This window comes from Aquila chrysaetos, chromosome 25 (assembly GCF_900496995.4).
Source record: "Aquila chrysaetos chrysaetos chromosome 25, bAquChr1.4, whole genome shotgun sequence".
Classification (NCBI taxonomy): Eukaryota; Metazoa; Chordata; class Aves; order Accipitriformes; family Accipitridae; genus Aquila; species Aquila chrysaetos.
The window spans coordinates 5,860,283-5,874,927 of record NC_044028.1 but is presented as its reverse complement, the minus strand read 5'-3'; the positions used below and the strand labels follow the sequence as shown (position 1 = coordinate 5,874,927).

Sequence of the window (14,645 nt, the reverse complement as noted above, 5' to 3'; positions counted from 1 at the left end):
TGAACAATTTTCCTCAGACTAGCTGACCCTTCTTAAGGTGCCCAGCTGATGGTATGCACATCAGGCTGAGCCTGCCAGACTGGAGCAGAAAACCAGTTTTCTCCAGCAGCAGGAGAAAGAATGCCATCTCGTGGATGGTTTTGCACACTGTCATACAAATAAAGCGCCCACCTTCTCTCGCACACAACCTTCCAGAAATATTTTTCTGTTAAAATACATGTTGTATAATAGCAGTCAAGAAACTACCTGGAAAACATCTCTAAGCTAATAGTCCAACTCTAAAAAAACATCCAGGTCCATCGTGATTAACATGACAGTGAAGATGGTCAACAACTCAATTACACAAATACCGGATTTTGAAGAAAAACAAACTGCATCAGCACATCCTGGAGCGACAGAGTATAAGCAGCTTGTTTTCTCCACACAACTCTTTTCTAATAACAAAGTCCTACAACAGCCATGCACGAATATTCTTCTCAAAGAGAGTAAACTCCCAAATAAATAGGACTTTCTACTCACAAAGCAAGAATTTCAAAATTTAGTGTTCTTTCCTTTTACAGTTGAAACCAAATCCTACAGCAGGAGTATCAAGTCAGAGCAACACATGACAAATGCATGAAAATCCCTGGCAGCATAACAGTAACATGGAAAAAAGACCTACAAGACAAAACTACATCCATGATAAAAGACAGAGCCAACTATACTGTAAAGTATGCAGGAAGAAGATCAAGATATCAAAAGGACATATAACTGAACACAAAAAAGATTATGTAGATTCATAATGTTTACACATGAACCATACATAACTATGGTGTGTATTATTTTATTATCTGGGTATTGTGCAGGTGACAAGTATATTATATAACATTTGTGTAAGGCAGGCGTAATTCCAAGGGTAAATTCTGGACAGAACACTGCACAACAGCAATGCAAACACACCAACGTGCTCTAGAGCTAAAGCTGTCTTTGTTTCCATAGTTTAAGAGAGCAAGAGGAAAACCCAGGAGCTTACAAGTAGAATCCAGAACTAGCAAACATAAGATTAGCCTTTGAGTAAACTGTTAATGAACTTGTTTCCCCCCGCAAAAGGTGAAGCATTAGAAACACTTAGCTCTTTCATTGTTACCAAAAAGATACCAGTACTAAAAACAGTAGGATTACCACCACAGTCCTAAAAGCTGCACCTCCTTTCCAAGTATTATTACATAAAATTACACTGAAAGGTCTGATCATAAGCCAATCTGACAAGAAGCCTGCTGGGACCAGGCAATCAGTGAACAGAAACCACCGAGAGCAGACACAGAACAAGCCCTGTGGAAGGGCTGGAGGAAATGAAAACCCATCCTCTCCTAAAACACCACACACTGTATGCACTTCCCTTACATTCCCTGTACCAATGAAGAACATGATAAGAAAAGATGAGAAATCCTAATGCATTCCCTTTTTCCTTCCTTATCTAGTTATTAGCAAACAGCACATTGCTCTGGCTCTTTGGGACAACCAACCAACTTGTTCCTAGTTTCTTCTACTATGAGATGGGCAATTAACTTGAACTTTTACCAACAGCATACGCCAGGAACATAACTGGGACAACGATATCTCATCATCTTCATAACCCTGACTGAAAATTAACGTAATTCATGCTGTAAGAAGTCTGAGGGGAAAAAAAAAGCAGGGGGAAGGGAGGCGGATCATCCTGTTCCACTTGCTACAATTGCATGCAAAAGATTATTTTTCTCAAGAGCAATCCCCTTTTCTGTATGAGAAGATGCCATTAATAGCACTAAACAATATGGCGCAATCAAAAACCTAACACTTTACAGTGAATATTCTGATTTTAAATGAAGGAGTTATTAGACTTCAACAGGCAGAATCACTTGGTTCCATTTCTCTCCCAGTGTGAAATTACCTCATTAAACCTTTAACAGCTTGAGGTAAGTAAAAAGCTTTTACCCCACTGTCTGACAGAACAGGTTTTGTGAAAAGGATTTGTACTATTTCTGTCCATTCCTTGCCATAGGAGATTTAGCACAATTCTAACTTCATCTAAATGTATGTATCCTCAGCAGATGCAGGAGAGAATCTCAAGCATGCTACCTACTAGCATGCCTCTAGAAAAAGGTTCATTATCCTCATTAAACAGAAAACACTGAGAAAATTAAGGGGGCTTTCCCAAGTTGAACACAAGTATCTTTTACATGAAGCAGTAATGTGCCCAAACCATACATGCATATCCAAACACTCCCACTTCCAAACAATCCCAGCAGTGTGCAGACATAGCTTTGTTGTTGGGCACGTGTAATGAATGGAAAAAAAAAAAAAAATTGGTAAAATTAGGTTCTGCAGTTCATGTTGCAGCTCAGGCCTTGATCCAATATGAAAGGTGATCTGTACTATAACACTCATATCAAGACAGTTATTTACAAAGAAACATCTCTCCTTCTAGTGTAACAATAATGTAAATATTTAGAGAAAATAAAGCAGTGCTGAAAGGTATGACACATAAAAACACTGTAGCTACACAGAAAACCTTCTGCAGTGGAAGAAAATGATCAGATGATGTACCATTTCCAGCCCTTCTTTATACCACATACATACCAGAGACCTTAAAAAATCTGGTTCAATGCTCCAGATGTCAGAGTCATTAAGTAACAGTACACAAAAAGACTAGCTAGTGTTACAAAACACCATTAGGAGGGTGGGGTTTTTTTCCCCCCTTTTATAAGAAACTGAGTTTACTCCATTTCTCATTTGACAAAATAACTAAGTCGTTAACTGTTCTTCAGCTGCTTCAGGGAACAAAAGTCACAACAACATGATCTGGCAGTTTATTTTGATATCCACTTTTCAAAGAACTCATATTTACAACAATTTGTCACAAGTAACATGCATTTTCTTCTCTGGACATATCCTAAAATTCTTAAAGGTTCACTTATTAAGCTAGCAGAATCTCTAACTAAACACGAATGTAGCTATATTCAAGAAGTTCAAAGAACTCAAAATTGAACCTCGGCCTCAGAGACATTGGTCAAGCTGACTCAGTGAAAAACATTTGTTAGTTCCCAAAGATACTTTATAACTGTGTATTTTACCGTTCTTCTCATATGTAATAAAAAGTAATGTAAGAGCTTCCACATGAAGAAGAGATAGCAAGAAAGTATGACCAACACACTTCAGGGATAAGATGATGAAGAGGAAAGGAAAGTGGTTTAAGCTTCCTCCAGAGCTGTGAGCACATACCTGATACTCAAGCCAGTGCTCTGGTCCAGTTTCTCCCAGCTTTTTAATTTTCCCAGAAGTTTCTAAAGTAGAAATCAAAAGAAGAATTAGAGACACAGACAAATGTTCTAACAGCTCATTTTCCACACAGTTTTCTCATAATCCTCCATTCAAAGTCAGTGTCTTTCCTTTTCCTCCTGTGGATTTCATTATCTGCTTATCTAGCGCTTTGGTTTGCCATTCTCCAGCCCTCACAAACATTTTCCTTGTCACCACAGCTCTATGACACACAGAACCCATGTTACACTTCAGCACTATAGATTATCTAACCCTGTGAGCTACCATCACTGTAGACCTTAGTAGACTAGATTCTTGGCAGCAGAGAAGAAAACAAGCTGTATTCTCAATGCTGGTTCTGTAGCAGCTGAAGTGCCCATTTCTCCTCTTCCAGTTTCTCCCATAACTTTTTACTTTCAGTCAATATCAGATAGTGTTATCTAAACCTGATCAGACACCAGTATAGTTCTGCAGATCAAGCAGTTTACACAATTAGGTTAATCTCTTGACAACTCGCTGTATGCTTGATATAGGGTGGGATGGAAGCAAGACAATTTTATTCACCTGAGACCACATTCTGGCCCTGCTAGCATTAGCAGCAATCCAAGCGTGTATCAAGGTCCTTACCATGTGCCTGTTCGGCAACAGCATGTCTGGGAAGAGCTTAACGCCAAAAAAAGCATTTCCAGCAGAAGAAAGGTAAAAGAGAAACAGCAAGGCCAAAAAAGACACTACGATGAGATTGTTCTTTACACAAAATCTCCAGCTGAACAGTAGATATCCTTTTGCCTTTTTCACCTTTACTGCCATAGCTCCCTTCGTGCTGACATTTAAGTTTGGGAATGCCTGGTTCGAACCCATTAATTAAAACAGGTATCATATCTCAACTAACATGATACAGGAAGAGCCTAAAAGACAGACAGGACACAAAGGAAACCCCTATTCTGCTCGCCCTCCAAACGTTCCCAGCTCCTCACCTCATTTTCCAATTCAACAGTCACTAGCTGTGCTTGGACTTTCTCATAGCGTTCCAGTTTTCTTTGGAGACCTTCTACCTCCTCTTTAAGCAATCCATTGTTTTCTTTCATTTCCCTATGGTGAAAAGAGAGACAACAATTAAAGAGCCATACAACTCAATTCACTCTCACAAACTTCCAGATACACATGGAATTACAAGGGAATCATATGACATTGAACAGACATTCAACTGACTCATTTCTACAACCTTCACTGCAAAGCCACTGCTACAAAAAAACTGCAGCTTTATTGCACTGATATTTTTCTACTCTAAGTGCCATCCTAATTATGTCCAAACAACCTGAAGCTTTGTATCTGCTTTACCAATTGGCAAAACAGCAAGCAGTGGACACTCCAGCTTTTTGAGTACTCTGTGATGACTGAGCAAGCATTGAGACTGCTTATTTTTACTTTAATAGAGGTGTGCAAAGGTGAGATAAAACTGTTTTTAAAAAATGACCTTTAATCTGTTGATATCATGTTTCTGTGCACAAAAAACAAGCATGAGAAAAGATTCCAAGATAAGAAATTTAAAATGATAATGAAACAATAACAAGAACAAAGCCAAGTTACTTAATTTTAGAATAAGAAAAAGCTGGCAAGATCACTCATGTAATTTAGGCTTGTTGTTTTTTTTTTTTTTTTTTTTTAAAGATGCACCAAAAGATGGAAATTAAGTTTACCCTTAAAAAAAAAAAAAAAAAAAACAAAAAACTTTAAGGCAAGTTATTTCATAGCACTTAGGAATTTAATTTTTCAAATTAATTGCCACTTCAGAAACCCAGAAAGTCTACTGTACCGACAGCTATATCGGAGAGCTTTAGAAATTTAAACAAAAGACTTTCCAAACATTATGCTGGAATAACAGGCCCTTAAAATAGCAGTAACAATAACTAAGCAAAAACAGTTATTAAAGAAATGTTCAGCTGTCTCTTCTCTCTACAAGGATTTCTTTCCCAAAGCTGTATAGAGTTGATCACTATCTTTAAACATTGAATTTTTTTCTAACAAACAGATATCACTATCCAGAACAATCAATACACATTCTGTGAGGCTCTTGCTGTGTTCAGGAAGATTACCCAGATCTTGTCAAATCCTCTCATCTAGTAACCATCACAACACTGCTCAATTCGTATGCAGTATTTATATGAAATATTTAAACATCCTTCTAAAGTTTCCCATATCAAAGCCCAATAGAGGGATTTGAAAGTGCCTATAGTGCAATTGTAGCAGGTACAGAAGAACACAAGATAACCCTCTCAACAACTGAACCCTTCTTTCACCTGAAGTAGGCATTTTCCTCCCTGAGTTGGCGCAATTCCCGCTCCATTTTTGGGAAACGGGCCAGTTCTGCCTTCATGTTCTTGACAATTAGAGCATCGTGTTCCTGCTGGGAGAACTTCTGTTCCAGATCCTGGAAAACATGGGATGACAAGAGGACAGCAATGATTAACATGGAACTCATAAGAGCCACTTCTCCATTGTACTTTTTAAACTCAAATCAATGACTTGAATAAAGTTGGAAGGAAACTCAGTAGGTCATCTAGTCCAATCCATTGCTCAAACTAGGGATGACTCTTGTTCCAATTGTAACACCTGGGCTGGCCTCCTCTCTACACCTGTTTACCCTAAGTTCATAACAAAAAAAAGATCTCTGCTAATCATTAAAAGGACCTCCTTCTATTGACAAAACCAAATCTGTGGTTTTCTTGTCCTCTATCCCTCTGTCAATGAAGTGTAGAGAGGGGCACTTGGATCGCCTGCAAGAATTAGGAATGAAAAGAAACACAACCATGCATTTTAGCATTATGATAAACGTTGGGGTTTTTTCCTCAAAAAAAAAAAAAAAAAAAAAAAAAAAAAAGGAAAGTTTATTTAGAGCTGTATTGCAGTCTGATATCCTGTTTCCCGACCTTTTCCTTCAATGGAGGAAGTCTCTTCTTGCAATTGCAGAACCGACAACGTGGCTGGCTTTCAGTGCAGCTTTACTTGACACCAACCACAGGCAATGCCACTATCAGCACCTGCTCAAACCAAAGTAACTCTCCACATCTATTTCTCCCAGGAAGATAAGACGAGTGTAAAAGCTACACTCCCACCAACCTACATGTTAATTTGAAAGAACATAAAGCATCCCTATACTCACATTTAAATCAGTGTGGTTTTGAAAGCTTTGCAACTAATTTCTAAAAGAGCTAATCTCAACTCCAGAGGAAGGATTTTCTGGGAAACAGAAAAGTAACTGTAGCTGCTAAGGTTCAACCTCCACCATTTGAAAAAAGATTGCTCTAGAAGCAATCTTTTGCAACGCAATCTTGTGCTCTGGCACAAGACCAAACAGAGCATTCCTCCAGAGCACTGCATAAGGATATAAATCACCTTTCCATGGAGAAAGCATGGGTGGGTATTTTTTCCAATCAATTGATACAACAAAGGTGAAGAACATCACGTTACAGCTAATTGTAGGTAGCCTAGTCCATGCAATTGAATTTAGCTAATTGTAGGTAGCCTCATCCATCCAATTGAATTTAGCCAACTTCAGCTCTTGCTGGCCACCAGATCAGATTCTTATATGACAGACTAACCTTTTATTTCTGCAATAGTCCTTTTTTAAAAAAAGCTGTTCCGTTCGTCCATGGAATAAATTAAAAATTAAAGCTTTATATAGGCCACAAAGTTTCTTACTTACCTTAATCTTCTGTTCATATTCTGACAGTAGGGATTGGCTTGCTTGCAATGTCTGGATTTGCTGACTAGCCTCTTGCCATTTTCTATTAAATGTAGACACAAGAGCCATTTACCACCCAGGAATCACGTACCAGAAACAACCTACATGCAGAAGTATCTCTGACAAACAGTTTCAACCACCACTAACAAGGTATATGGTACTGTTATAGAAGATTGTCTCTCACACAGTTTCACACGCATACCATCTCTCTCTAATTTAGAGACAAAAATACCCATTTTAATAAAAATATGCATCTTGAGAAATATAAAAAAAAAAAAAAAAATCAAGCCACCTTAACTCTGAAACCAACAAATATACACTCACAGTAAATAAAGAGCACCTTTGAAATTGAAGAGTTGAACTTAGTAAGCAAGGAAAAATATCTTTCAACTATTCCTCAACTATGATTTAAGGCTTGATATTTTTGTTCTGTTCAGTCTATAAAGTTCAGATTAGCCTTTCCCACCCACATGCCTTCTGTTAACTCTCTACCATGAACATGAGACATCGCTGAGATTTTAAGCTCAAGTATTTTTTTTTTCTCAAGGTACAATTAAATTGCACCTCAGAGCTAGTTTCAAACAACAGTTATAACCTGCACATCCAGTTCAAAGAACCCCTTTGAAGAGCGGAAATCAAGCACTGTTGAAAGTTTTCTGAGTGACGACAGCTGCAGAAGACTGAAGTTTTGTTTGCCTTTTTCTCCCTACAGTCATTCATCCCCTGCTTACTTTTGCTGAACATCCAGCTGTTCCATCAGTTCCTGCTTCTGAGAGTCTTGGCTTGTCATCTGCATCTCTTGATTCATTATATTCCATTGCAGCTCTGATATTTTCCCTTTTAATATAGTGATTGTCTGAATTAATGGAAAGAAAGAATAAACACACAAGGCTATGACTCTCCAAGACGGACATTATGGATAGTGACAGACAGAAATCATATCCAACTAAAAAGTACAAACACTGAATCTAGAAATAATCCCACCTCTTGCAAACCTTCAGACCTGCAAACTTACCTCAAAAACAAAGGCAAGAGAAAATCATTTAGTCGCTTTCATGTGTCACCCAAATTGTCATTTCCATTACCTATTAAGTGGGTGACCTCAAACTGACAGGAAAATATCAAGCTTCAAAGCTAAATGATGATAAAACACAAGTGTATATATTAAAGTAAAAAAATTATCCCACAACCATTCCAAATATATTTTGTCTGGGTTTCAAAATTGAAAATGTCTGGGTTTGCCTCAACCAAATACCAGCTGTATTATGCTTTCCTTAAAAGTAGAGACCAGTAGTTTTTAAATTTTTGCTCTAAATATTTTAACTCTAAATAAAAATTCACAGATTTGCTTCAAATAGCCATTACTCAGCTCCCTTTAACAGAGAGAAAGAGAAAAATCTCAAAACATTACATATGTAGGGCGTTTTCTAGATAGAGACACATGTAGGGTTCTCATCTTGATACTGATGGATGTGGATACAAAAAGAATACAGAAATAGAACTGCTGCACACATTTCATACATAGGTTTTTTTTCTCTCACATGCCATCACTGTCTCCCTGTTTTTATCACTGATAACTGGCACGTTAAATCTGTTGACCTGCTTTATCACATAGATAGATTTCCAGGAATGCCTAGGCAGGAAGAAGGCTTAAGGACTTAGTAGCTGTTGATCCACAACTGGTGCAGGAAACCAAATTAAACAGAAAAGTTACAAATGAACTAGCTGAACTTAACTATAACGATATCCGAGAAGGCTGAGGGTTGAGAAGATGGTCTGTTCATCCAAAAGAACTGAAATTATTATCCAAGCATTCATTCGACAGTGGAACACAGAGGCATTTAAGACACTTCAGAAGACATACTTGGTACATAACTTTGGTCTCATCCACTCTACAGTTATCCCTACTTCCCTGAACACCTTCCCATCTTATGTCCTCCATCGTTTCCCCTTTCTTTACTCAATGTCATGTAGCCTGACTTCTAAACCTAGATGCTGTATGTTGCCTTGCACTTCTTTTCTCCTTCTCCATATCAACTTGTCTAAGAAATCTCTTCTCATTGTTAATTAACACAGCAACATCTTCTGACCTGCTCACTTATGTCTGGACTTGGTTAGGTACTAAACTTTGACAGCAAAGACGCACACCACCAGGGCTTATTCATTTCCAGGTGATGAACATAGTGATTCCAATTTTATATTTTTTTTTAAATCAGAAAGGGTATTTTCAATTCACAAGAACTGCAAAGTCACCTGAAGCTACAAACAGATTAAAAAATTACTCTGTTCTTACTTCATTAGCTTCAGCTAATTTGCTCTCCTTCTCTTGCAGCTTCTTACTCATTGTCTCCATGCTCTTCTTATAGGATTTGTTCATCTCCATTTGTTCTTTCAGTTTATTTTCAGCTTCTGTTTCCCTTTCCTGATATTGCTTTATGCGTGTGAGGAGCTCCTGGTTACGGTCAGCCTCTCGCTTGCAAAGAAAAAAAATTGAGAGAGACATAAGAAGAACGTAGCACAAAGGTGAAGCCAGTTTTGTTTCTCCTGTCTCCATTCCTCATTACTGTGGTAACCAAGGCATCATCATGCAGCAATGTTACTTAGACCATAGCTTTAACCTTTGCACTAGCAAGGGCAAAAATCATACCAGCAGCAACTCAGTGTCAAGGAACTACCCAGGGCAACGGAGCTAGAAAATTAAGAGATGGAGTCTTCCAAATCTCTTAGACTGAGACATGAATATGAGAATACAGACATGGCTTCGCAGACTCCACTGCACGCTCTCCAGCAGATCAAAGATGAAAATATTTGATGCTTCAATTTAAAGCTGACCCATGCATAGCAAATTGACTTTCAGAAACTCAGATCTCAACAGTTGGGTTAACAAGACAAACTTCCCTCTGCAACTTCTGGAAATTTATGAGACTATTTTATAGGAAAGAAATGGGGTTTAAATGAACGGTATTATCAATGTATACAATAAATGTTTTTGGACTCTGACAACCTTTCATACACCATTTCAGTTTATTCCTACCACAAATTGATTAACATTTATTGAAAAAACATGTAGTAAATTGCTTTGCTAATCAAAGCAAATCGAGACACGGATTTACATAGTAAGCAAGGATTATGCAAAGCAATGTGAGGTTCCTAAAACCTTTATCCACATGACTCAAAAAAACCCACAGAATCTGAGCAGGGTAATTACCACAGTGCTGGATTAGTGCTGCTCCCTTTTTTTGTACCAGTATTTCAAGGGTTTCTGTGACTGACTCAGCTACATTCCAGTTTGAACTCTTTGTGGTTTAATCCCACATCACCTGACTTCAGAGGAACAAGGAATTTAGTCACTGACTCAGTATTTCACAATTACACCTAAATCTGTCACCCAGCACTCTTGTAAAATACAACAAAACATGCTTATTATTTTTTAAAGACTTCTTTTTAAGTAATCAGACACATATAAGACCTTTATTATGCTACAAAACCCACAGATCTACTACTTATTTCAGTAACACAGTTAAGCAAACATATGTGGGCATAAAACCAGAAACCAATAAAAGCTATTAGTCCCTGAGTGAGGCTCACTTTTATCAGTGCAAGCTCTCTTGTGTGACAGTGCATGGTTGGCACTGCTGCCATTCCAATTAATTACAGTCACACAAGCTAAATGCTTGCAATTGTGCCAGCAGAAGTTTAAATTCAACTGGGAGAAAAATGCTTAAATACTTCTGGGAGAAACAAATAACAAATCCCTTTTATTATTGCTACCCATGACAACTTCAGTGCTAAACTAACAGAATATAGTGGTCTGATCAATAGTTTGTCAACAAAACAAGGCTTCGATGTTCACACTCTTGTGTACATTAGCAAGTTAGTGCAATGTACTGCAAGGGTATCTGTAGAGCAAAGCAGTTGGTGCTGGGAACTTGACACCCGCACCACCACCACATTTGCAGTAAAGCCAAATGCAGTAAATGCATTCCAGGAGCATTTACTACGGATTTGCTGAAGTCTTGCTCTGAAGACAGTGTCCATTATCAGTTGGAGAACACTAGGCTTGCTCCTGGACTGCATCTTTCAGTTTAGTTTCATCCAAAAAATGTTGACTATACACATTCTGAGGCACACCACTGCAAACCAAAGCACAGCACATAAGAAATCAAGAGTATATCCCTGATCCAAACTAAAACACCAACGTAGATGCACTACATATGTTCTGACTTAGGCCTATGATATCAAGCCATCTGCAACCATCATACTTACCTCATAGTTTCTGGCATTGGTATTAGCTGCCTTCTCTAGCTCAATGCGAGCTCGTTTGTGGCTAAGTTCCATCTGCATTTTCTCTCGTTCCACCTGCAGGAGCTGGGATTTGGAGTGGATCTGCCCAGCTTGTTCTTCCAACTGACCAGTTCATGTGTGAAAAGGGACATTACACGCCATTAACAGCATTGCAATAATATCAGTATCTCCCACCCTGTACTGTTCAGCTGTCACTTGCACGCCATTTTACAAATTACAAGGAAACTATCACCGTATTTGTGGTACTTCTCACACCAACTGCAGATGAGGAAACCAAGAGTTCAACACCACACTCAGAAACCCACATCAAATCAACGTTAGTTGGAAAGAAGCAAATTTCAAGTTCTTAATTCAGAATTTCTCATTCAATCTCTAGAGGTACTCTGACAAAATGTAATTCTCTATCTAAAAAAAGGTAATTATGAACTCCCCAAGCCTCATAAAAGTAACAGCAGCTAATCAAGAAGCAGAGATCATGCTCCCCACAAAATTTAACTGCTGAGCAAAGTAACATTTTTCCACTACCTGCTACCACACTACGCTTCATTTTTTTCATTCAAATTACCTTAGAGCACAGACAATATTAACAGAATACCTCACATCTAAGCAATGTACATTCAACACACAGCTAATGAAGACTGTCTAACCAGCGAGTCTCCTCTAACCATCTCTGTAACCAGAGATGTACCACAGACAGAAAATGCGTAGAATTTTGTCAACACTCCAAATGCAAAGCAGATTTACATTAAAAAGAAAGTAAGCTTATTTTATACTTAGAGACTGAAATAGAAATTATATTAAGATACAGAATACAGAAACTTCATTCCAGCCTAAAAAACATCCATGATCCAAGATGTCAACTTACGTCACGCTTTACGAGCATGAGGCAGCTTACAGGAAAAAGTCAAAAAAACCACATGGATATGAACAGAAGTGGACAAGAAAGCACAACTGGTTAGCTCATCAAAGCCATAGCACAATGCAAGTCTCCTGTATGTGTCCAGGCAAAGAAACTTTAAGGAAGATTGTGAAAAAAGGTAACAAAGTGACTTACTAGAAAAATATTAGCAGATACAAAGCTCCTTTGCTCAGCAATATGAAAACAACTTACAATTTAATTTCCTGAGCTGGTATACAGATATAACTACCAGGGAAGAAATTCAAAGGACCTTTCTTAAATTTTTACAAAACAGAAATAAGTATGTCTGACATTTTAAAAAAATTTAAAGATTCTAGAATGTTGACCAAAAGCAAGCTTCCATTATTGAGCTTGCATGAATATCAATTTTAGAAAGAACGGTCAGATCTTAATGAAATCGATCCCAATTCCTGGAATCAAAAGGAATATACAACCACACTGAAATGATACTGCAGGCATCACCAAGCTGAAGACACCTCACCTGCATTCTCTGCTGGTACTGAATCTGTAAGGAGCTTTGAGAAGATCCTGGCGTAGCCAGCCCAGACACCCCCTCCATACGCTGTGAAATAAAGTTGTTGAGGGATCTCAGCGTGGAGAAGACAGTAGTATTATCTTCCAAGTCCTCCATGGCTCTGGAAATACACAGAAAGTCATCAGCAAAACGTTCAGAGCAACCTGCTGTATACCGGCTGCTTTGCTAAAAAGAGATACACCACTGCCCTGAGGAAACACTAAATGCAAGGTCTTCCAATTTACAGGGTACAAAACCTAATCTGCTAGTCACTGCTGGGATCCACAGATCACTGCTGGGATCAGCTTGAAACAGAAAACACTATCCAACCACGGCTGAAGCTGTAGGTCTCTGAAATGAGAAACTGATGCAAGACAGCCTGTTCTTCGCTGAGCTTTCTACCTGAAATGGTTTGATTTTATTTAAGTACATTCTCCCCTGAATCTCAGCCCATAAGCGTACAATTAAGAGCTGTCATGAGTCATACAAAATTGAATTCTCCTCTCCTATACAATCAAGATAGATTCTGGGATACAAGTTAACATTGTAGGACATGAAAATCTACAGCACCTAACTCTAACAAACAGAACTCAATACTCTTCCTCCACACGTTTGAGGCTGATGAGAACTAATTCCCTATTAGCAGCAAACCTTCCTTCTACACAACTTGATTCTGGTTTCCAAAAAGCACTTTGGAACCTAACTTGCAGCAACAAGTCTTCCCAAGTTCACAGGTCGCTTCTATAAGTAAAACGGTGCCTCCTTGGTCACGTAAAAGGTTTTGCAATTCTTCCCTCAAATTTGGAAGGGTAATAACTAAAAGGCCAAAAACAAATCATGCCTGGAGCTCAGAAAAGCCTTGAGGAAGCCTTCAGTGAGTCTCTCTAGTGACTGCATGCCCCACAAAGCCCCAGAAGCATAGAAGAAGGTTAGGACCAGGAAAGGCAACCCCACCACTTTGACATAGGCTTGTACCAGAAACACAGACTTGGTGGGGGCTAACTTTCAGGCTCATGCAGTCTCAGGTTAACACAGCATTTACTCTTTGGATGTATATCATCACAAAGAGGAGACATAACAGAAGCACGCAGGCAACGCAAAAGCCAAAACCCAAACGAAAAAGTTTATTCAAAATAAGTACTTCAGTACCACAAGCAAATAAATTCAAGAGAGACCACTGCCAACAGGTAACTGTGCTCCAGCAAGCCTATTTTGAAATTAAGAACAGCGCTAAAAATTAAGAAGACGCGTCCCTCCCACCTCCCCGCTGCAGAAAACCCTTCGGCAAAGGCTCCCTTCCAAGGCACCAAGGGACCCCCCAACCCCCGGCAGCGGCCGCGGCGGGCAGGGGGCTGCTCCCCCGCAGCCGGGCCGCCCCGGGCACCGCGGGGAGGGTTCGCCCTCACAGACCCTCCCCGTAGGGCGCAGAGGGAGAGCGGGGGCCTCGGCGGCCACCACAGCCCTGCCCCGCTTCGGGGACGGCGAGCGGCCGCCCGGGGGTGGGAGGAACGGGGAGACGGCACAGCCTCCCTTCGCCGCTCCCACACCGCCGGGCTCGGCGGCCAAGGGGCGGTGAGCGGGGTGGGAGGGCCGGGCCGAGCCGAGCGGAGCGGAGCGGAGCCGGCGGCCTCCCCGCCCGCCCTCACACGTTCCCTCACTCACTCACTCACCGGCCGCGGGCGGCGGCGCGCGCCCCGCTTGGATCTCCCTCCTCGCCCCGGCGCCGAGATCTCACGGGAACTCGCGCCCAGCTATCGCGAGAACAGCGGCCCCGGCCGCCGTAACGACGGGAGTAGGCGCGCAATCCCGCCGCGGCCTCCCCGCCGTACCGTAACGCTCCGTCTCGGGGCGAAAGAGCTTCGCGCTCAGCCTTCCCCCCCCCCAAA

General features: G+C 40.1%; 1 protein-coding gene across 3 annotated transcripts in view; it reads right to left on the bottom strand.

Annotated features, from left to right (window-relative positions):
* The window catches only part of MAD1L1 (mitotic arrest deficient 1 like 1), a 379,577-nt gene extending 365,051 nt beyond the window's left edge, over positions 1–14,526 (bottom strand). For 2 of the 3 annotated variants that reach the window (XM_030002286.2, XM_030002288.2), the window contains exons 1-9: positions 14,430–14,526; positions 12,727–12,880; positions 11,288–11,428; positions 9,315–9,494; positions 7,753–7,877; positions 6,983–7,064; positions 5,577–5,707; positions 4,254–4,368; positions 3,241–3,302 (exon numbers count right to left, since the gene is read on the bottom strand). In XM_030002286.2, the coding sequence (XP_029858146.1) occupies positions 3,241–3,302; positions 4,254–4,368; positions 5,577–5,707; positions 6,983–7,064; positions 7,753–7,877; positions 9,315–9,494; positions 11,288–11,428; positions 12,727–12,876 (986 nt within the window). In that variant the 5' untranslated portion in view covers positions 12,877–12,880; positions 14,430–14,526. Of the gene's footprint in view, positions 1–3,240; positions 3,303–4,253; positions 4,369–5,576; positions 5,708–6,982; positions 7,065–7,752; positions 7,878–9,314; positions 9,495–11,287; positions 11,429–12,726; positions 12,881–14,425 lie in introns of all 3 variants that reach the window. The other variant, XM_030002287.2, reaches the window with a different exon arrangement.
* Positions 14,527–14,645: the final 119 nt, after the last annotated feature.